The sequence below is a fragment of the Myodes glareolus genome, chromosome 16, assembly GCF_982192425.1.
Source record: "Myodes glareolus chromosome 16, mMyoGla1.1, whole genome shotgun sequence".
Lineage (NCBI taxonomy): Eukaryota > Metazoa > Chordata > Mammalia > Rodentia > Cricetidae > Myodes > Myodes glareolus.
Window position 1 is genome coordinate 68,631,343 of NC_142041.1, and position 23,598 is coordinate 68,654,940.

Genomic DNA, 23,598 nt, shown 5'->3' on the forward strand with positions numbered 1-23,598 from the left:
TGTCACCCGAGCACACACTCTGGGTGCTAAAACCTACCCTGAACGTGGGGTCCTGTGGCCTGGGCCATACCTCTCTGCTTCAGACTGTGGATACCACATGGCCAGTCACTGCCACACTCCACGCCACCACAGTGGAGAACAAATAAACCCTTCCTTAAGTTACTTTTGTTGTGTATTTGGTCATAGCAATAAGGAAAGTAACTAAATGCGCTAGGCTATCAAAGAAGGCATCCTAGCCCCCCTTTCTGCTGCTATAATAGAATACCCTGGAAAGACTTTATTCTGGTCCACGGTTCAAGGACACACTCCCCTATGATGGGAAAGCCAAGGCAGTGGGAACCTGATGCAGGGACATATCGTGGCCACAATCAGGAAGCAGGGAGTGGTGAATACGCGCTCATCTCTTGTTGAGTCCCCGTCATTTATACTGTCTAGATTCTCAGCCAGGAGATGGTGCCAACCATGGTGGGCCAGCTTCCCATTTTTCTTTCTATGTTCTTTTCTGCCTGCCTGCCTCCCCCACCACTATCACCACTACCCCAGTCTTTCCATTCCTATTAACACAAGATAATCTCCCAAAGGTAATTCTAGATCACAGATGGGCTAATGACAAATTGCAAATGGCAAGGCACTCTGGGCCTTTTTATATCTCCCAAGGGAAAGTCCTGAGAGGAAGTGGTTCTAATCCAATGGGAACAGGAGTAGACAAATGTCTATGCTACAAACAAAACTAATGCAAGAGTGTCCATGGTCACTCCCTGAGAATGGTCAGGGGCTACCACTATTCAGCGACTTTAGTAATTATTCCAAGTTTATGGTAGTGTTTAAGAAATCACAGGAATATTTTCCGGAAGCTACCAGTCCCCCAGTGTTGCCAGCAGGAGGCCATTTGCTGTCAGCAATCCCTTTGCTCAGTCTGGTAAATATGCACGAGCAGAGCACAGCACAGAGTGCCCACTTATTCACCCTTAGAACCTGAAACCTCTGGACCTTGCTGGGGCTTGCCAAGGGAGTGCAAGAGGGGTGAGGTAGGGAAGAAAAAATAAGGCTTCAACATCTGCTATCGTTAGCTTAGTTCTGAGCCGCATCGGGAGACACAACCACCATGGAGACGGTGACGGTGCAGGTCAGTCTTGGGGAAAACTAGGTCGGATCCAGAATGTTTTAAAATGAACTGTGAGGAGCCAAGTAAATCCACAGTGATTTGGCAGTATCATTTAACACATGAGTTAATTTTTATTTAGCATCTAAATAGGGCTGCACTTTTAGCGTTCATTTACTTTATTTTATTTTTGCTTAGTCTTTCAAAGAAAAAAGTGATTTCAATTTATTTAACTTTTGGATCTTCAAATGGCATACCCCCACGACAATATATCAAACTAACAAGATTTATGGAGAGATTTGTGGGAATCTCTGCAGGAACCTCTGTAGGAAGTGTGGGTCAAACTGCTCACTCTACATCTTTGGAGATGCACAAAGCGCAGCCCAGCATCACCAGCTAACACTCTCTTCTGGCTTCCTAAGGTAGCAGGCAAAGCATCTTTTCCCAGAGATGCTGTGCCCAGCTGAATTACAACAGCCTGTCCACGAATCTACAAGTGTCAATTCAGAACAATATACCTGGGATTGGAGAGACGGCTCAGTCATTAAGAGCACTGGTTGCTCTTCCAGAGAGGACCTGGGTTTGATTCCCAGCACCCACATGGAGGCTCACATCCATCTGTAACTCCAGTTCCAGGGGATCTGACACCCTCTTCTGGTCTCTACAGGCACTGCATGCATGTGGCGCACAGACATACAAGCAAGCAAAACACTCATACAGATAAAATGAAAAATAAAGCAATTTTAAAAAAGAAGGAAGCACGTGCCTCTGGAAATAGATGTGATGGCGTGTACCTGTAATACCTGCATTCATGGGGCGGGGGCAGCAGTTAAAGGCCACCCTCGACTACATGGAGTCCAGGGCTAACGGTGGTGGTGCTCTGGAGCACCAGCTCCATCTTTCTCATGTCTGCCCCACAGTCTACTCTCTCAGTGTCCGTTTGGCTCAGCTCACCTTGCCATGCTTCGGTACTTACGGGAATGCCGGTGAACGTAACCGGAGGAGACTGCCAGGAAATGCTGAAATTGCTGCCGTTGGGGGTGAACTTAGACCCCGGAATAGTCACCGGGGGCGTAGCCTGTGAGACAGGAAGCAGAGAAGGCTGTAGTAAAGACTGAGTGTCCAGGGTCTTGGCCCTCATTACCAAAGCTGGGCTGCAGGGACAGGTAGGACAGGTAGGGCAGCCCCCGTAACGTATGCTCAACGTATGTTGAGGAGACTCAACAGGGCCATAGAGGAGCCAGAAACAAGTCTTTCATATACATACAAGCAATCTCCTATATGCTTATATAGAAGCAATCTTACACATAGGCCTCAACCTACTTGAGAAAATGGATACAACGATATTTGCTGCACAAGCGTGTATTCTGAACATGCTCAGAGACTTGGCCAGTGACGTGGTTTAGCAGGAAATGATGCCTACTGACAAGCCTGAAGATCTGAGTTCGATCCTTAGGACCACAGAGTGGAAGGTCCTGTGACCTCTACATGTACAATGTGTCAAATGTGTGTGCAGACACATGTATACAAAAGAAATGAAAAAGTTTAATAAAGAATTTAAAAGCCTTAAAATTGATCAAATAGATACAATGGAGATGACAGAAGTCAAGTCTGTATATAAAGTGACTGCATCTATCTTCTCCAGGTTTACTTGTTTTTGTTTTTGAATTACAAATATTCCAGCTAGTTACAGTAGTTGTGTTATCTGGCACCACTGGGAAACACATTGGCAGTAGATAGAAATGTCCACAAACCCTTCGTTCATGTTCTAGGTCACTCAATAATGAAAGGGCACTGCTGAGAATTACAATGGAAGACAAGAAAGCTACAGGCAGAGAACGTGTGTAGTAGCCCCCTTCACCCCGCTTTTCTTGTTTTTTAATTTTTTTTTAAAAGACAGGATCTCATGTGACCTAGACTAGCCTCAAACTTGTTACAATCCTGAGGCTGTCTCCACCTCTCAAGTGTTGGGATTAAAGGCATGCAACACCATGCTCAGCTCCATGTGGTCATGACAATGGAAAACCATGGTAGTCGGTCACATAAACTATCAGAATGATTAAAATGATTATTTCAATTTAATTAAGTGGATACTATACAATTATTTGGATTTTTTTATAAAATAGGTAGGGGAATATAATTTCAAAAATGCAGGGAAGATTTTTATGAAGTTGCCTAAGATACCCCAATTGTTAGGGTAGCCATGGCCTGTGTTAGGAAGATTTATTTCTAAGTCCCTAGGCTTCTGGAGTCCCAGCTATGGCCCAGTAGGTTGGTGTGGATAGTGTTCAAAGAATTTCCATTGAAACAACTTCTACAGGGTGCTGGCACTGTTGAACTGGGAAGACTAGCAGCCACCGGAGAGGGCTAGCTACCTACTTGGAAGTGCAGATGCTGAAACCCCAGCTACCCAGTTACGCAGTAAGCTCTATCACTGCTCCAAAGCTTGCCAAGCAAGGCTAAACTTTTCATTCACTTCAGTTTTTATTAAAAATGTTAAATTAGCCGGGCATGGTGGCGCACACTTTTAGCCCCAGCACTTGGGAGGCAGAGGCAGGTGGATCTTTGTGAGTTTGAGGCCAGTGTACTCTAGTGAATTCCAGAACAGCCAGGGATATTGTCTCAAACAAAACAAAACAAAACAAATGACACTTTTAAATGAAATGTATTTCCTGTGGCCATGTGTATGGCATGGGGGCCAGAAGACAATTTCCAGACGTTCTCTCCTTATACCATGTAGGTCCTGGGGACTGAGCGACTCCTTAGGCTCAGGGCAAGCCTTACACACTGACTTGTCTCTTCCTGGTCTTTTCACTTTACCTTTGGAGACAGGGCCTCACTAAATAGCTCTGACTGACCCGGAACTTAATATTGTAAATCAGGCTGGCATCAAACTCAGAGATTCCCCTACTCAAAGGTGTATGCCACTGGTTTTGGCTTAATTTTCACATATCAGATGCTTGTAAGCTCTGCCAGTCACCACTCTGAGGGCTTTTCGTGGCTAAGGAGTTTTATCCTTTTAACAGCTCCTAAGGGACTGAGCCCAGCTGGTCGTGACTGTCCCCTAGCGGTGCTGAAGACTGGCAAAGGAGCAAGCACTCTAGGACTAAGCGCACCCCAACCCCTCTGCTTTCCCTTTTAACACCCAGGAAGGTCACGGATGTGCCCTATCATCTTTGCAAGCTTCAAACTTCTGATCCTCCTGTGTCAGGCTCCTGAGTAACCAAGAGCACAGCCCTGGGCTACCGGACCCTTCTTGCTGTTGTTTGGCTTTAGAGACCTAGTCTCAACTATGTAGGTCAGGCTGCCCTTAAATTCTATAGCCCAGTTCTGGCCTCAAATTCATGATCCTCCTGCCTCAGCCTCTTGAGTGCTGGGATTAAAGGCATGATCCACCACTTACGACTTGAGATCATGAATAAGACTTTAAAAAGATAGAAAAACCAACTAAATTACTGGTTGCCATGTATGGTGCTGTGTTTTATTGAGTTCTCTTGCAGTTCCAGGCTGGGGAGGGGGAGCTACTGCTTTGGACAGGACCCGAGCGCGTTACCTGGTAAGCATGGTCCGTGTGCACGAGGTAGAGGGTGGTGGGGGCTGAGCGGCTCAGCGGTGTCATCGGTTTGGGGTCTGTTTTGGCACAAGACGCTTCTGTTCGGCTGCAGTCTGGGACAGGAAACGCAGGAGGTGAGGTCAGGGACTGCGAGGGCGAAACCGGGGCCAGGCCGCTCAGGCCCTCGGACATCGCGTCCGTGTTGAGCTTGATCTCCGTGTAGTAGAAATCCTCCTCCCCATCACTGTAGTCAGAGTCCCCAGCACGCCTAGGGAGGAGAGAGCACAGCTCAGCCATCTGTCCATCTGCCTCCATCTTGGGCAGACCACTCCTTCAAACTGGAACACTCTCCTCTCTGTTGGCCTGGGAGCCGCCATATTTACCCTGCAGCACGCAGCTACCCCCTTTGAGGGAGGTCTCTCTGCTATTATTTAATTGTACCCACCACCAACACTGTTGGCTAGTAACGTGATTTCCAAACTCTTATGCTAATGGTGTTAGGAAAAATCAAGAGGATGCGGGCGTGATGGTACCAGTGGCTCCGAAAGGAGAAGACAGTGAGTAGATTTGGTTTGTCTGACCGTATCAAATTCACCAGATGCAGAACATCTAGGTGTCTACATTAATGCCAGAGATCCAGCATTCAGAACCACGAGCCAAATAAACTTTCACTCCTTTCACAGAAACAGAAAATAGAGAAAGACTTCTTAGAGCAATCTTTCTACCACCCACCCACTCACCCACCCATCCATCCACCCACCCACTCATCCACCCACCCACTCATCCACCCACCCACCCACCCACCCACCCACCCATCCACCCACCCACTCATCCACCCACCCACTCATCCATCCACCGATCTGTCCACTGTTCATCCACCTACCTATCTATCCATCCACTGTCATTCACATTCCTGCCTATCCATCCATTTACTTGTCTGAGAATCATTTATTTGAATATATTACATATAAAACAGCCCACCTCCTAACAGGAACAAAACACAGACTCTGCTTTGATGGAAATTTTTATTTTTGTTTTGTTTGGTTTTGGTTTTTCGAGACAGAGTTTCTCTGTGTAGCCTTGGCTGTCCTGGAACTAACTCTGTGTGTAGACCAGGCTGGCCTCCAACTCAGAGTGCTGCCTGTCTCTGCCTCCTGAGTGGGTGCTGCGATTAAAGGAGGGCGCCACCACCGCCAGGCTTGATGGAGCTTCTATAGTCTAGAGGTAGACAAGAAATCCCTAACACACAGACATTTAATAAGAGGCTTTGCTAAGTCCCAGTAAAAAAGATAAAGCAATACTTGAGAGTCCTTAATTAAGATTAGTGGTTGGGGGGTACTGAGCTTTACATAGGCTGCTCAGGTAAGCAGACACCTGTGGAGGAAGCCCAGAGCCTTCACTAAGAAACATCTCCCACAAGCTCATGTATTGGAAAGAGCTGCTCCCCAGCTGGAGGTGCTATGTGGAAGGTGATATAACTTTTAGGAAGTGTGGGAGAAGTCTATCACCAGAAGAGGCCTGGAGGGTTGAGAGGCCATCCACTGCCTGCTGCTCTCTCTGCTTCCCGCTCCTTGGCTCCTACTCCATGCCTTCTTCTGCATTTCGGACTCTAGCCCTCTGGAGCTGTAAGCTAAGAGCTGCTTCCTTCTGTGAACTGCTTTGGGCACAGAGCCTCCTCACAGTGACGGAAAAGCAACTAACACAGCAGGGCTGGGACTCTGAAAGGGAGGCGGAAGCAGGCTCAGGTGGGGCCGCTGTGGCCTCAGTGATGGCTCTGGTATCTGGAGTTTATTCTGGAGGTTACCAAAACCCCTAGGAATTTTAGGAAATGGACATTATTTTTAACAGACCACCATAGTTTTTGTCTGAAAGTTGAAAAAGTTGGGAAAGGACAGGAGAAAAGGCCTGGAGGTGGATGCTGCCATCTGTAATCTTGAAGCGCATCAGCAGGGGTGAGGAATGAGGGATGAGAAACCACAGTCTAGATGCATCTTAAAGTTGGGGCTCAGGGCTCACCTGTTAGCCTTGTATATTTCCTTCAAAGTAAATTTGTCCTTTGAGTTAATGCCTTGCTGTATTTTGGCAACTTTTTTTTTATTTTTTTGGGTTTTGTGTGTATCTGTGTGCTGAGATTCAAACTCAGGCCTCACTGACAAAGGAGTATGAAAAGTAATTCCTCTGGTCAAGAGAATGAAACCCTCAGTCTGCACCCAGACTGACGACTAGAGCGAACCTAGTCCAAGTCAGGCTGGTCAATCAGGAACCACCCCCTAGGAAGGTACAATCACCCCAAACAAGGAAGGTTCACTTCCTTGAGCCACGTTTAGGACATAAATGGAATAATTATTCCTTTGAAGATTTTCCTTCCTTTCTCTTCTTTCCCCTTCCTTTTTTTTTTTTTTCCCAGAAATAGGGCCTCTTTACATATTTACATAGCCTCAGCTGTCCTGGAATGCACGATGTAGACCAGGCTGGCCTCAAACTCATAGAGATCTGCTTGCCTCTGCCTCCTGAGTTCTGGAGTTCAAAGCATGCACTACCACATGCAGCCTTCTTATGAAACACTGTACCTTTCCTTCCCAGAATTCCTACTTGGGAGCTCAGTCCTTACAAGCCAAGGTCTGCTGGGTCTGACCACCTTTCCGAATCCTGACTTTTCCCTGTCTCATTCATTAGATGTAGAAACTAAGTATGCTCTCTCTGGTACAGACTCACACTTCCTCTAGAGCCCCCTCCTCCCTATGTGGCTGCCTGCACCCACAGAGAGGTGCAGAGAGGTGAGGAGAGGTGGCTGTCCTCTATGCCAATTTAACTCAAATGACAGGTTTCTGTTTTCTAATCCTTCTCCATTCTTTCTCTAGGCAGCTGCTGAGATTCACAACTTGCCTGTCCTGGGCTCTTTTAAACTCTAATGACACTGTCCTCAAGCTTCCAGTGAGTGTGTTTTAAATTATTCTAATAATGAAACTTAGACCCCAAGAGGGGACCTTGATTTCCCGGCGTCAGTACTTATTCAGAACACCCCTCACTGAGCCATCTCTCCAGCCCTGTTTGTGGGCTCGGAAAGCCTTTGTCTCCTCACTATGACTATAATTCCCCAGGGCTGTCTTTTGCTGATCTCTGCACCACTCTACAAACAACCCGCACATGTGGCACTGCGTAGGCACCTACCGAATCCAGCACAAGTGAGTGATGCACAGGCTGCTGTGGCATGGTGGCTAAGACCATACTTTCTGGAACTGGATTTTTCAGGCTCAGACTGTGAGGATTCAGTGTGATTCTGGCAGTCCAACATGGTCTCATGCCTTGCCTTGTGTCTTAATTTATAACATGCGATTACAAGAACACGTCTTTGTTTACGACGGAGAAACTGTAGAGAGCTTGTTACTCTACCTGAGGCGGAAGCGCTGCTGAGTGTTTGGTAAATAAGCACAGGAACTAAGATCTAACGCCTCCCTGGCCTGCCCACAAGACTATTATCCAGGGCCTTAACTAAGCTCCAAAGCCTCCCTCACCAGGCCCACTAGGAGACTATTACCCAGGGCCTTTAAACTTCTCTACATGGAAGAAAATTGTGCTTTCTCACAGAACGTTTTGAGTTAAGTAACTGTTATGACTCAATATTTACCAGCCTTGCAAATTTCCCAAGAACTAAGTCCCCAGAACCTGACTCTCTGGAATGGCTGAGAGCAAAGGGCATCCCTCAGTTCACGGGCACTCGTGGCAGCAGCCAGAGCGAGGGACATCGCTCAGTCCACGGGCACCAGTGGCAGCATGGCAGAGCTGGCTAACTGAAAACTTGTTTCCCCCTGAGTCATCCCTGTATAGACCTAAAATAAAGTGTTCTCCTCCAGCCTTTGGCTTGGCCAAATCAGTGGCTTCTCACAGCCTCGCTCCATTTCCTCTATGTCTCAGAGCGCTGGCACCTGGGGACATATCACTGCGCCATATCAGGTCAGGTGGGGCTTGGCTTTCTGACAGGCATGCCACTGAGGACTCCAGAGAGGGGGACAAGGGCTGAGTGCCTGTTCCATTCCTGTCCCTGCTTCCTTTCCAGTCACAGGCAGGCTGAGCTGAGGCTGGCTGCCAAGTGCTACTAATAGACACTCAGACCTGAGGGAAATCATGAATTTTCCAGGGGGACAGAAGAGGATCAGCCTCTGAAGACTGGGGGCTGAGGAGAGGCTGAGAAACAGAGAGAAGAAAACCATGCACTTAAGTCTGCGTGGCGTGTCTGAACTTTCACCAGATGCAGGACCTGTTGGTTTTGGGTGGGGCTGACATGCCTCCCCGGCCACTGCTTACTAACACGCCCAGTATCCAACAGAGGCACAACTGGGCTCGAGGAGTAAGGGGAAAGCCTGGGTTCCTCACAGTCTGAGAAAGCACAAGCTGGGGGCTTGAGGTCCTATAACCTTCAGGAGGTCCTTTCCTGGGCAATGACTCGACGGTGAACTACAATTTACGGTGATTAAGAGTATGCTGGTTAAAGGGGTCCTAAGGAAGTCAACAAGTGGTTGACCCAGGAACGCTGCCCCCTCTAGGAATGCAAACTGTGCATGCTCTCTCAGTCTCTAAATACATATTCACGGAGCACATGTGGCTGCTTAGCAGGGCTTGTTGGCAAGTTCTCTGCTGGCATCTGGGGACGTGTCTGCGCCATATCAGCCAGGTAGGGCTTGGCTTTCTGCCAGGCATGCCACTGAGGACCCCAGAGGGGAGACAAGGGATGAGTGCCTGTTCTATTCCCGAGCTGTTCTATTGCTCTGAGCTATTTCTGCCAGTCTAAGCAGTGAGATCTGAGGGCAGACAGTGCAGGGCTGCAGGGGGTAGGGGAGGGGGGCACTGCAGTACTGGGACATTTCCTGAACATGCAGGCAGAGCCTTCAGCTAGGGTAACACAGCCTGGGCTCACTTGGCTATATTCCTGATGCGTGGTGACCTTATGAGCATCTGCTTTACAAAGCTTTGGTGTGTCCCAAACATCTGTCTGAAGACTTAGGGAGCCAGTTTCGTGCTGTTCTTCACAGCCACCGATGGGGCCGCGGGCTGCAGCAACCGCGGAACTCTTACTGTCCACCTACTTTTCACACAGCACACACTTCCTGCGTGTGCTCCCTTCTGGCTAAGGTGACTCTTATTTCTCCACATTCGTTTTGTTTGATACAAGAACCCTTCCTTCTGTGTTGAGCACTCAAGCGTACTCAGATGCTGACATTAGCCTTTTGTACATTGGTGACAACTATGGTCATGGGGCATCCCTTCTAAAGCCCAGATACTTGGACAAGACAGAGCCAGGATGAAAGCATGGCCGGTTAACCCCAGGGCCGATGGCTGTAGGCCTAGCTGTGGGCTCCTAACCTCAGCTGTGTCTGTCTGTAGGAAGGTTCTTATGAAGAAAACAGGCTCATCTGGGCAACAGACTGAGTCTGACCACATCTGGCTTTATCGTTGAAGGTGTGATGACTTTTTCCCTTTTGCCTTTGGGGGTGGGGAGTGGTTCATTCTGAAACTCTCTTAAAGAGACAGTAGCTTTTGAGGTTCTAAGTCAGGAACACCATACACTGCAAAAATAATGAACGCTTGGACATTTCATCTTACAGACACCAGGGGCTCAAGGACTCTCGGAAGTGTGCTCACCGCCCAGGGGAGGAACTTTATACTCTGTGTCTTTGCACAGCCTGTCTTTGACCCCAGAGATAACAGACTTGAGTACTCATTTTTAGTGGGCCTAAGCATCCGAGTGAGGACCTGAGTCAATGACCCAGGAAAGAGATTAGGGAGGGGACTGAGTGGCTAGGGATCAGGAGCCTGAGGCACAGTGCAGTGCACACTGTCTGAGAGCTGAGCTGCTGGGGTCGTGCTGCGAGGCTACCCCAGCTCCAAGGGGAGGAGTGGGCTACCTTACCCAAGGTGGATGGCCCGGATGTGCTTCTGGATGCCTGCTGCTGTGTTCAGCACCTTGCCACAGTTTTTCCAAAGGCATTTGAACATCACCTTCATGGAGTTCTACAGAAAGGGGAGGAAACAATGTCACAATGCACGCAAACCGTCCAGAGTCACCCTCTTGTCACCCCTGACCATTTCCCCTTCATTAGGAACTTAACAGCGCGCCATGTTCTTGACGAGCGGCTGGTGACGAGCTTTAGAAGCTCCGACTCCTTCCATTTCTTCCTGGGGACCAGGCTTTGCTGCTTGTTTTAATCACATTCCCAGAGGCCCCCATGGGCATTGGGGCCACCCTAGCAGTGGCTAATATTGACTAAATGCTTAGTAGGGTAATGCATTTAATTCCCCAAGATGGATGTTACTAGGGGTCTCCATGTTACAGAGAGTTGCAGTGAACCAAGGAGCAGAGCTGGAATCTGCTCCAGAAGCCAGCCTTCACCCCAGCACACAATCACACAGCGTTCTTCAATAAGGGCTTAGCATTTTCAAGAACTCCCAGTACAGTGACTGAGCCACCATGTGGACTTGTCCTGTCAACCACAGTGCTTTTGAATACAAAACAGGAATAGTAATGGAGCCCCTTATAGATGACCATGGTGCCTTAGTGACATCATGGGCAGGAACCAGCTGACTCACTCAGAGGCAACCACTCACTACAGCACATGCCAAGGAAGTATTATCACCACGCGTCCTGAACTGCATTTTTAAATTTTTGCAGTGCTTGGGGCGGGACTCAGGTGCTTGCACATGCTAGGCAAGTGCCCTGCCACTGCCCCCCTGCGGCAGCTCTAGTGGAAACAGTCCTGCAGACACAAGGGACTGGCACTAAGGAAGGTGTGGCCTTGTGGAAGGAGAGGTGTCGCTGTGGGTGGGCTTTGATGTTGCAGAGGTTCAAGCCAGGACAGTGTCTCAGTCTCTCTTCCTGCTGCCTGCTGACCTAGATGCAGAACTCTCAGCCCCGTCTCCAGTGCTACATCTTCCTGCATGCTGCCATGCTCCCACCGTGATGATAATGGACTAAACCTCTGGACTGCAAGCCAGCTCCAATGAAATGTTGTCCTTTATAAGAGTTGCCATGGTCATGGTGTCTCTTCACAGCAATAGAAACCTTAAGACGACTACATTCCCCAGGTCCCCTGGAATGAAGTCTTATTTAGTTTATATATGCATATGTATGCGTGCATGTTTATGAAGGTACGGTGGTTTGAATGATAACGGCTCCCATAGCATCATCTATTTGAATGCTTAGTCACCAGGGAAGACTTGGGAGGTGTGGGCTTCTTAGAGAAAGTGTGTTGCTGAGAGTGGGATCTGAGGTTTCAGAAGCCCACACCAGGCCTTGTCTTCTCCGCCTATGGGTCAAGATGTAGGATTCTCAGCCACCTCTTCAACACCATGCCCGCCTGCATGCTGCCATGCTCCTGCCATGATGATCATGGAATAACCTCTGAAACTGTAAGCCAGCCCCAATCAAATGCCTTCTCTTGTAAGAGTTGTGAGGCCACAGTATCTCTTCACAGCGGTAGAACAGTGACTAAGACAGAGGATATAAGCCACGCTGTACATATGGAGGTCAGCGGTCAGTTAGCTTTCTCCTTTTACCCTGAAGGTCCTGGGAGTCAAATGCATGTCCTCAGGCGGGTGGCCAAGTGTCCTTACCTGCAGAGTCATGCTTACTGCTGGAGACGCAGTCTCAGTACAATTAAAACACTCAGATTAATTTGTAGCTCTTTGTGTCAGTCATGCAACATGCAGAAAAACTCAATTTGGGATAGTTTATCAATAGCAAGAAGGTTTTTTTTGTGTGCATAGATTTACTGTGTGTGGGGACATGAGTGTGTGCATATGGAGACACGCGTGTAGAGGCCAGGAGACAACTCAGGCATCACCCACCTTATCTTTCGATGCAAGGTCTCTCACTAACTTAGAACTTTCCAAGCAGCTGGCCAGCGAGCACCAGGAACTGCCTGTATTCACCTCCGCAGCACTGGGGATACAATGCGAGCCACTGAGCCTAGCTCTTACACCTTTAGTTCCATCTGGGGGTTCGAGCTAAAGTCTTCTCAAGCATTTCACCAACTGAGCACCTTTTCAGCCCAGTACATAGTTTCTGAACACATGATGACCAAATTAATTCAATATCAAATGCACAAAGATTCTGGTGTTGCTGTATTACCTAACTCCTGTGTGGGCTTTGTTCTCAACACATCCTCCGCACGGCATAGCCGTCATTCCTCCCAACGCCAATAGACATACCTAACACCTTATTTCAGATTACTATGTTATGAATTGCGTGTTTACTGTATGCAAAGTTTTCTGATGTCATAGAAATATAAATGGTTTAATCATGTAAAACAAAAATTTCCTATTCTCGTTCCTCAGCATGTATCAAATTACTTTATCTTTGAATTATAGTGTATTAAAGCATTGGATTTGAAAACTGTCTGCCTTCCAAGTTCATATTCTATACATATAGATGAGAGCAGCTCTCAGACCTCAGGGAGTTTACTTGTGCAGTATGGCAGTCAGTGTAGAAACTGACAATGGGTCAAAGTCCAGAGAAGTGTCTGTGGCACTCAGTCCAACATGGGGCATCTATATCACACCCTACCCCATGCCAGTCAGGGATCGTCTCTGAAGCAGGAGGGGAAAGACTGCAAGAGCCAGAGACTGGCGAGGACCACAGCAAAACAATGTCTTCTAGACATGATGAGACAACTGCACCCATGAAGTCAGAGCTGTTGTCGTTGCTGTACAAGACCCGCACAAGTCAGAGCAGCCAACACTCCACCACGAGTGGTCCCCAGCTCTGGCAGAGAAGCCACCGACAGCTGGTGGCTGCTGCGGAGGGAAAGGCTCCACGTCCATGCAAACTTGAGCAGCATTATTAGCTCATAAAAAAGGAAGGAAAAGGAGGGAAAAAGACAAAAGCTTCTGAGTGACGGGATCTAGCTCAGACCAAGCCGTCAAGGCATGAGCTTCTTGGGGAACTGTCAAGTAGAGGGTGAGAGGCTTCCCATTCCAACTATAATACACATGCAAAAAGGTATTCAGTATACTAATCTTTAGGTTAATCTTAAAGTTGGAATGGGGATTAAATTAATCCCTGTGGTGGTAAGAATGAAAATGTCCTCCACAGGCTCAGATGTTTGGATACTCGGTCCCAGTTGATAGAGCTGCTAGGTAGGTTCAGGAGACGCGCTTTGCTGGAGGAAGTATGTCACTGGGGAAGGGTTCTGAGACTTCAAAGCCTGGTGCCATTCCAAGTGTGCTCTCTCTGCTTTATTCTTGTGGTTTAAGATGTAAACTCCCAGCTTCTTGATCCTGCCTTTGCTTCAGTATCATGACTCTCTGGAGCCAGAAGCTCAAATAAACTCTTTCTTCCATGAACTGCCTTAGCCATGGTATTTTATCACAGCAGCAGACAGGCAGCTGACACCATCCATGTACACCGAGTATACACAGCAGCAGACAGGCAGCTGACACCATCCGTGTACACCGAGTATACACAGCAGCAGACAGGCAGCTGACACCATCCATGTACACCGAGTATACACAGCAGCAGACAGGCAGCTGACACCATCCGTGTACACCGAGTATACACAGCAGCAGACAGGCAGCTGACACCATCCATGTACACCGAGTATACACAGCAGCAGACAGGCAGCTGACACCATCCATGTACACCGAGTATACACAGCAGCAGACAGGCAGCTGACACCATCCATGTACACCGAGTATACACAGCAGCAGACAGGCAGCTGACACCATCCATGAACACCGAGTATACACAGCAGCAGACAGGCAGCTGACACCATCCATGAACACCGAGTATACACAGCAGCAGACAGGAAGTTGTCACGATCCATATATACCGAGTATACTAAAAATGAAGCTATAATCTACTTTTCATTCTTTAAGTTCCTCTAGAAAAGAATTTGTTTTTATTCATGCACGCGGGCTTGCTTGCCTGTGTGTGCTCGATGGTGTGCAGGTGCCCAGTGAGGTCGGAAGCACGCACTGCATCTCCTGCAGCTGCAGTCACAGCAGGTGTGAGCTGCCTGGTTCAGGGTCTTGGAACAGAACCCAGGCTCCTCCCCAAGAGCAGAGTGAGCTCTAACTGCAGTCACTCTCCAGCCCTGTACTTTTTGCTTTTCAAATTACATCTTATTTACTTGTGGGACTGAGCAGGGTGGGCGGCCGCCTTCGCCCACTGAGCTGTCTCAGCAGCTCCTCAGGGAATTCCCACTGCCCGGCTTGACCCCAAAGGCCATTCAGCACCAGAACCACAGGGTTTCAGGTTGGATGTGGTCAATGGGAGGACGCAGGGGCAGGAGAAAACCCTGATTCCCCACTCACAGCTGTGAGTGGTTACATTTCTCTTCTGAAGTTGCCATTTCTGCCAGGGGATCACTCCTCCAGCTGGAATTCCAGAGTTGTGGTTTTTCCTAGGTTCTGGTAATCGCGCTGGTTGTTTGGTTCTTCATGCTGTGGTGGTAGTGGGGGGGGCTTGCCTGATTAGATCCTGGGTTGTCCCACCATCCTCGTTCAATTCCGCAGCCCCAGCTCTAAGGGCAGGAGTGTGCCATGGACGTTCTGCCAGAACCACAGGCCAGCAAAGAACATGGATAGTGGTTTCAGGGAGAGGAGGAGTAATAGTGTTTTTAGTTACCTGTATGTTTTGTATAAAATAACAAATTAAAGGTTGCAAATTAAAAATAATACTGGGCCTTTAAGCCCAGGATTCAGGAGGTTAGCTTAGTCTACACAGGGAGTTCCAGAACTGCCGGGGCTATGCAGAGGCTCTGTCTTTGAAAACCAACCAACCACACAAACAAACAAAAAACTGGGAAAGATAATTTTTATGTTAATTTCTAAATTTAAAACATTTATTCTATTTTTAGTGTTTGTTGTTATGTTTGCCTGTTTCCCGTACTGCTGAGTCCCAGGCACCTTAGTGCATTAGGCAGACTACAGTGAGATCCATAGCTACCTATTTTTTAACTTTAAATTATTTATATTAATTATTTACTGAATTTTAACTTTTACTTACTCCTTGTCTAGTGTCCTGTCACACACCTTTAATCTCAGCACTCAGAAGGCAGAGAGAGCTGTCTGTGTCTCTGAGTTTGAGGCCAGGATGGGCTACACTGAGAGCTCCAGACCAGTCAGGACAAAACAAAACCAACCAAACAAAAGCCTGACTTGACTAATGCTGTTACCTAAATAAAGATAAAAACAAACGTGTTGGAAGGATTATCTCAGCTTCAATGGACCTGAGCAGCTGGCTTTGCTCTACACAGGCGAGGGTGTGCTCCCCTCAAAGCCAAAGCCACTTATGGTAGTTTAATTCTTTTCAGGGTCCCCTCGCTGGACCCAGCTGAAACCAACCCTCTGTCCACAAACAGACTACTTGCTGTTATGCTGGAGCAAAAGCAAGCCACAGGAGGAGAGCCGAAAAAAATAGCTAAATAAACAACGCCCAAATTGCCACACGGTCCAAGCGGTCTGGAGGAAGCCAAACCAAGCAAAGCTGCTGGCCAAGCCATGGCGGCCAAGTGTGAACGGCCCATCTGTGCTCAACCTTGGCCTCTCCTCCGGGCTCCAACAGATGTGCTGCCTGCAAAAGCACAGGGCAACAGCTGAAAACTCACCCCCAGTGGAAAGCACTTTTGCTGAGCATCAAAGTCGCTGTCAGCTGAGCTGAACTCTCACAAAAGGCCCTCTTCACGAAGAGCAGCTGCCGGCCTGGGGGGGGGGGGCGGCAGAAGGATGCTCGGGAGCTGGAGCTGCCATCTCCTTGCCTAATCTAATGTTACAAAGACTCCCGATGGCCAGGCACTCCAGACCACTGCAAACTCAGAATTTTAAAAATGTTCTACGTAAGATGTGTGGACATTTCCGGCAAGCTCTTCTGACTACTCAGTTGGTGCTGTTGGTTGTAGAGAAATTCTAGAGATTCTTTACCTACGCAGCTAGCTGGAAGACTAATGGCCTTGGCAACTGTCAACCTTTGACCTCAGCTCTCAGTCAGTTATCTATCTACCTACCTACCTACCTACCCATCCATCTATCTTCTTTCTTTCTATCTATCTATCTATCTATCTATCTATCTATCTATCTATCTATCTATCTATCTATCTATCATCTATCTTTTGTATTTTGCTGTGTAGCCCAGGATGGCCTTGAACTTGCGATCCTCCTGCCTTAGGCTCCTGAATACTGGGACTACAGAGGTCTGTGTCACCACTCCTGACCCACAAATTCGATTTTTGACCCCAAGACAGGGTTTTGCTATGTAGCTCTGGCTGTCCTGGAACTCACTATGTCTAGACCATACTGGCCTCAAACTCACAGAGATCCATCTGCCTCTGCCATGCCCCCCCCCGCTTTCAGTGCCCTCAAACTCAAAGATCCATTTGCCCTGCAGCCCCTGCCCCCGCACCCTCAAACTCACAGAAATCTATTTGCCTCTGCAGCATCACCCTCTGCCCCTGCCTCCATGCTGGGATTAAAGGCATGTGCCATTACACCTGGCCACAACCTTCTTTTAAAATGGTTTCAGACCTGGGCTATATGGAGTCTCCTTCTATTTTCCTGATAAATCTAGACTGATACCCAGGACTGACAGGATAGTTGCCAGAGGTAGCTTTCAGTCCCAGGGCTAGGAACATGCTGGAATTTGAAGTATAATATGACATGCTTAGGAATACACTGGATTAAAGCAACAGTCTGGATCTTCATGAACACTACCACCGTAGCACCATAGCCTAGGCAGTATCACACTGGCTTTTCTGAGCACCGGAGACTCCCAGGAACGTATATTATTCAATATGGGGATTGTGGAGTATATACAAGTATGTGGGTATGTGTGTGTATACTGGGGTGGAGGAAGGACACTTTGTCTAAATTTCTGAATTGTGGATCAGGGCTTTCACACCACACATCCTTCTCAACTTGTCTCTAGGGCTTCTTCAGGGTCAGAAGGGCCACTGAGATCCTTAGCAAGAGCCAAAGCTAAAGAAATAAGCCCTTAAAGGCCCCCAGCTATATTATTAATTGAGGAAGTAGCCTTACACATGTGCGCGTATGCTTATGGGTCCCTCCTTTATTTGTAAAGTGAGCAGACTAAATGAAATTAGTAGGTATATGAAATGAACTCAAAGTAATGAATGAATTCAAACATTGGGTAAGCCCCACCCACATGCATGGTTTGTTGGTGGTGTCTGCTTAGCATGTGTAAAGCATGTATAATGGGCACAATGGTGCACACCTGTAATCTACCACTCAGTCTGTCAGGTCATCCTTGGCTACATGAGGTCGAGACTAGCTTGGTCTTGAAGTGAGACTGTCTTAAAGACAACCACAGCCAAGATCTCTGTAAGTGTACACGGAATGTATTCGTCCGCTTCTTTCCCCATGGCGTGAAGACTGACACCAGCCCACTGTCCTGGGCACTGGCAGCTCTTCCTCTTTTTGGATAGTGTGGTGCTCCGCTGTACGAATACGACACCATTTCCTTTTCCACGCGCCTGCTGGCGGACTTTGCGTTGTTTCCGCTTTGGGGTGATAATGAAGAAAACTGCAATGAACACTTGTCTGTAAGTTTTTTTGTGGACATGTGTTTTCTAATCTCTTAGGTAAATACATATGTAACAGTAGAGTTGCTGGGTCATATGGTTAGCATATATTTAACTTTGTAAGAAACTGCCAAACTGTTTTTCAAAGTAGTTACGCCATTTTGCATTTCCACTGGCAATGAGTGTGCGTTCCTGTTGCCAGAACCCGGAACTCTGTCTGCGCACTGCCACTGCGTGTCTCCTTCAGTGCTCATGGCCACACCGCAGCACGGAAATGCAGCAGCAGAAACACACCGATGCTGGCCTGCCCAGGGCAGTGGGAAGCGGGCTGCCCGAGGGCACGGGAGTGTTGGCGCTGGTCAGTAGGAGTGGTGGTAACTTGGGGAAAAACAGCAGTAAAAGTCACAGAACTGTATATTAAAGGCGAGCTCATGTTATTTTGTGAAATCTATACTTACTAAATATGAATTTAAGATATTTCCGCTAATAAGTAGGTTCCTCGTCATGTATTTTCTTTACCTATGGATTCTAGAAGTCAATGTCATCCTGAGGTTGCCTGTTCCCTCGGAGGTGAGGTCGAATGGTTCTTGCATGTGGAAAGGTCAGGACGACAGTGGATGATGTCTGAGGGCCTCTCTATAGGCCACATGGCCGGCCAGTCCAGCATCCCGTTAGCCCACATCGCTTATGTGCACTGGGTCCTCTCCTGGGCTAATCAGCAGGGCTAATCCTGGCGATCCGTGCAACACGTGCTGCCTGGGCGCCCGTGTTGGCACAGAGCTTCTCCCTGCACCCAGTAAGATGTCCAGAGTCACCACACCCACGAAGTAAATGAAATGGACAGAAGCCAGAGTCTCTAAGTGTCGCTGAGGTGTTGCTGAGGGTCCTGCGTCAGGTTTCTTGGTGCACTTCCAGTTCCGGCCAGAGCTACCCTCACTGAGCTGCTAAAGTGTTCTCATGTCAACCCGAGTTCACTGGGCGATTGAGGGCCTCAGTAACCCTGAGCCGCTTACGCTGCTCCCCCAGCCCCCGATATCCAAGGGTGAAACCACAGCACAGTACTAGTGGCTGCACTGATTGTTCTTCCGTCTTTGCACGTCTCATTGACATGGGACCTCCAGAGGCGACACCCCAACTTCAGAGGATGTCCAGGCTCTTGATCTAAGGCAACCAGGAATCTGACATTTTCCTTACTTACTGGCACTTTGGGCTTTCCAGGAATTAATTCTTAGCCTTCGATAGAAATGGTTTTCTCCTGAGACTATCAGAGTGCCCATACCTTAGGGCATTGCATCACCTTGTGGTCATGACAGGAACTGCAACCTTCTCAGAGCCCCAGTCTACCTGAAACCAGAGGGAAAGTCTGCTAGAAGGCAACCACTCACAAAGCTGGCCAGCTGACTTTCAGAGCAGGGACAACCTGGGGCCTCTCAGTTTCGCTGCTGTGGCTGAAGAAGGGATGCTCCGTAGGAAAAGGGCCTGAGTTCTTCTCTGCTCACAGTTTCCTCTGCACTTTCAGTGTTTCCCTTCCACCTGGCCATGGAGCGTTGGTCCAGGGACGGCTGACTACGCTACCCACATGCCACTCTCTGTGGGCTGCGAGGGATCAGTAGATCCTCCAGCTCATTCTGCCACAAGAGCAGTGCCTTTACTATTTCTGCTAAGCTCACCGTCCTTACGCCAGAATATAAGCAACACAACGCTGGGCAGCACACACAACTCAAAATGAGCTGCTCCTGCAACCTGGGAGTAACGCTGACTTGGGGGATGATTAAATGAAAGGCTGCATTTAACTCTGACTAAACATGTAAATACAGCGGTTATCAGAAAATACTTCTCATTAAGGCACAACACTTGTCTTGCCTATGCAATGCAACTCACACTTTGAACTTCTCTACGTAAACGGATCCACAAGAGTTATCAGCGAGCGCTGCAGGAGGTCAGAAAGATTAATAATCCCGAGTGCAGGGAAGGCTTTTCCTGCTGGGCTGGCAGCTCACACAAGGTCTGTTAAAACAGCTCCATGTTCCGTCACCTTCAGCAACTTCACAACTGTTCTTCCAGGTGCGACAGGCATGACCAACTTTACTACTCAGCAGGTGATGGGACACAAAATGGCTTCCTTAGGTTCTCAGAGCAGCGTCGCTAAGGCTGGATCACGGCACCTGGGTTTACTATGCATCATGAGGAGCAGGTGCTTCCAAACTTTTGTAATAACAAGCTAGAGTATAAAATGCCCTCCACAGCATCACATGTAAGTACACAGCGGAAATGGAAACCCGAGAGGTCAATGCTGACCCTCATTTAGCACATTCTCTCTTGTCTTGTTAGGTAAAGAGCGTTGTTCATCTCTCATTAGGTTGAGTCACAGCCTACTCATGAGTCAAAACTCCCATGTTGGAAGGATCTTGTCTAAAAATTTCTCAAACAACCTCCACTAGATATGTGACCACTGCAAAGACCGAGAGTTCAAATGCATACTAAGAATCTAAAAGATTGAACACCAAAATAACATGAACTCCACCAACAAGAACAGATGTGCTTAGGCAAATTAATTACTCTTCAGTTTGGCAACTCTGACACTTGGTAGTCAGTTCTCAGCACTAATGACTGCAGATATCTGGACCCCGCAGGCAGACAGGTGACTGAATCACAGAGCCGACTCTTCATCCTCACCACACCTTCTGGCTGTGCACAGATATGCTTTGGAACGTTCCTTTTCCCACTGTCTCAGAGGTATTGCTGAGCTTGGCTATGAATGCACACATCTTGCATTGGAGTTCCTGTAATGATCTTCATGAGAGGGATCTTGGCAGCAGGTGGGTCCAAACAACAGCAGGTGAGAGCCCATGCTGAAGTCAGTTGGTTTAATGAGATAAAGGGAGTGAAGGGAAAGGAGAGAGGAGGAAGAGGAAGAGGAAGAGGAGGAGGAGGAGGAAGAGAAGGAGGAGGAAGAGGAGGATGAGAAAGAAGAGGAGGAAGAAGAGGAAGAGGAGGAGGAATAAGAGGAGAAGGAGAAGAAAAAGAAGAAGAAGAAAAGGAGGAGGAGGAAGAGGAAGAAGAAGAAGAGAAAGAGGAAGAGGAAGAAGAAGAAAAGAAGAAGAGGAAGGCAGTTTGTCTTTTAACTGGGACAGGGTACTGTCTGCCACACACACAGCTGAGGCACTCTGCCAGGTTCTCATGGGGCAGGGCCAAGGTGCACCTTGAGGCCCAGGGGGGTACATTTCTGGAGCCCACTCCCTGGATGCTTTGTGTAAATGCTGATCTATATTTTAAGGTCACCACTTGGTTGATGACAGAACAGTACTTTTTTTGCAGAAACCATTCTACCTAGCCATTTGGTTCAGAAAGAAGGGGTATGTGACAGAAAAAGTGGCATTGCAAGAAGTTAAATTAATTCTGCAGAGACCTTTTGAAACACGGTTTGAAATGTAAAAGACCTGAATGACAGCGCTTGCATCCTGCAGCATCTGAACTGCTTTTGTCTCTCCAAGAGTCTAGCCTTTTCATGCATCAACCTCTGCACCCAGCTCTCCACCTTTCAACGAAGCAGCTGTTCCCTGCCTCCAGGCTGTCCAGCATTTTGCCTGGTGATGCTCAATGAATACCAGTTCACCCAGTAAACAAAAAGATGGATAGTAGGTGTCCTGTTTTCTTGCTATTTTTTACTAATCAAAATAATCTTGAGTACAAAGGCCAAGGCAGTAAAACATTAGCGACTATCAGTTCCCTCATTTCTGGGGAAGGCTGAGCCCGGAGGAAGCAAACACCAAGAATAAGCAGTTCTAAGGACCCATCAGTCTACCACCTGGCATTCTGTGAAGGAAGCCTATGCCCTTCAAATGAATGTTATTTATTTGCATGTGGATGGGTGTGTGCATGCCATGGTGGAGGTCAGAGGACAACCTGGTGTCAGTCCCTGCCTCCCATCATGTTTAGACACCAGGGTCTCTTGTTTACCGCTGTCTACAGCGGAGAAGCTGGCCTTTGAGGTTCTGGCGAATTATCCCACTTGCTGTCGGACCACGGAAATTATGGATCTTCACGTTAGTTAGTTCTGAAGATCTGAACTCCGGTCCACGTTTGCACGATGACATTTTGCCCACTTTGTGATAGGGCTTCCTCCTCTTTTCCTTCTGTGACTCAGCTGTTTGCTAATTTGCGGAAGTGTGTAGATCTGAGTCAGCCTTATGCAGTCTCACCATAGGGTGAGAACAGGACTTTTGGTTCCACACCACATTATAAATGTAGCTGTGAAAGGTGGCCACTAATGCAGTCTGAAAGCACTGGAGTCCCTGTTCGATGAACTCTTGTCACACACTGTCCACACTGATGAATCAGGACTGCTCACTCAGATACCTGGGGAATGGCAGGCTAACCAAGAGTTCAGCTCCAGACAGCTGTCAATCATATCAGCTGCCATGGCTCCAAGCTCCAGCTCTCTGACTCATCAAATGAGTCCCAGGGTCTCGTGGAGCGCCCTTACATAGACCCGACTTTTCAGGACACTTTCTCCAGGAAGGATCCTCTTCTCTGAGTCACAGTGGCCCTATTCCGGCACGTTCCGAGTGATGCTGAGGGAGGCAGCAAGGGTGCTGGACCAAGGCCTCCTCTTTGTTTTTCTCTCTGAGTGCATTCAGGGAAGGACAGGTTTGCAATGGTCCTCAAGGCCTCACTTTGTTTTGTTTATGAATCATCATTAAGAATGATGACACCCGTGTAAAGACTTAAAACCAGCATACAATGTCACATAATTTTCAAACAATGCTATGATGTTCTCCAGGCTTAGCAGCAGTGTCGCTGCAGCCTACGATCTAAAAACACTTCTACAAACAGAGAGTGAAAGGTCACTGAGAAGGCTCAGTGGACAAAGGCACCTGCGACCAAATTTGAGTTCAATCTCCAGAATCCACATGGCGTCCCTCAAGCTGTGTCTAACCTCTACATGCACACTCAAACACACACAACAAAAACAAATACGTGTCAAGAAAAATCCAAACCCTGAAAATGGTGCTAATACAAGATTCCTAAAGAGAATTTCGAGACTATGGGTTTGGATGAAGGCTCTGGTGAACTCTACAGCCAATTACTAAATTATTAAATATATCCCAGGACCTCTATATAGTCTATAAAGTACTGCTGGGAGGACCAAATAGATCATAGTCAGTTAACTACTGAGCCCAATACTTAGCACTTCTTTACATTTTTGTTTAGTAAACATAATTTTTCAGGATGAAAACATACACATTTATGTGTTAACTTTTATGCATCTAGTTGTGTAAAAATGAACAAACCCTTTTGGGCTGATTGAAGCAGAAAAGAAAAAAATACTGATTATCTTTTAAGAGCATTTAGGGACAGGAGGTCTGAGTCCACTATTTCAGCTTCAAACAAGGTAAGGCCGTGTGACAACA

General features: G+C 47.7%; 1 protein-coding gene across 1 annotated transcript in view; it reads right to left on the reverse strand.

Annotated features, from left to right (window-relative positions):
• The window catches only part of Znf704 (zinc finger protein 704), a 189,363-nt gene that overhangs the window by 16,318 nt on the left and 149,447 nt on the right, over positions 1–23,598 (reverse strand). Inside the window, exons 5-7 of the mRNA XM_085677385.2 lie at positions 10,564–10,664; positions 4,656–4,923; positions 2,079–2,180 (exon numbers count right to left, since the gene is read on the reverse strand). Coding sequence (XP_085533511.2) covers positions 2,079–2,180; positions 4,656–4,923; positions 10,564–10,664 — 471 coding nt within the window. The remainder of the gene's footprint in view (positions 1–2,078; positions 2,181–4,655; positions 4,924–10,563; positions 10,665–23,598) is intronic.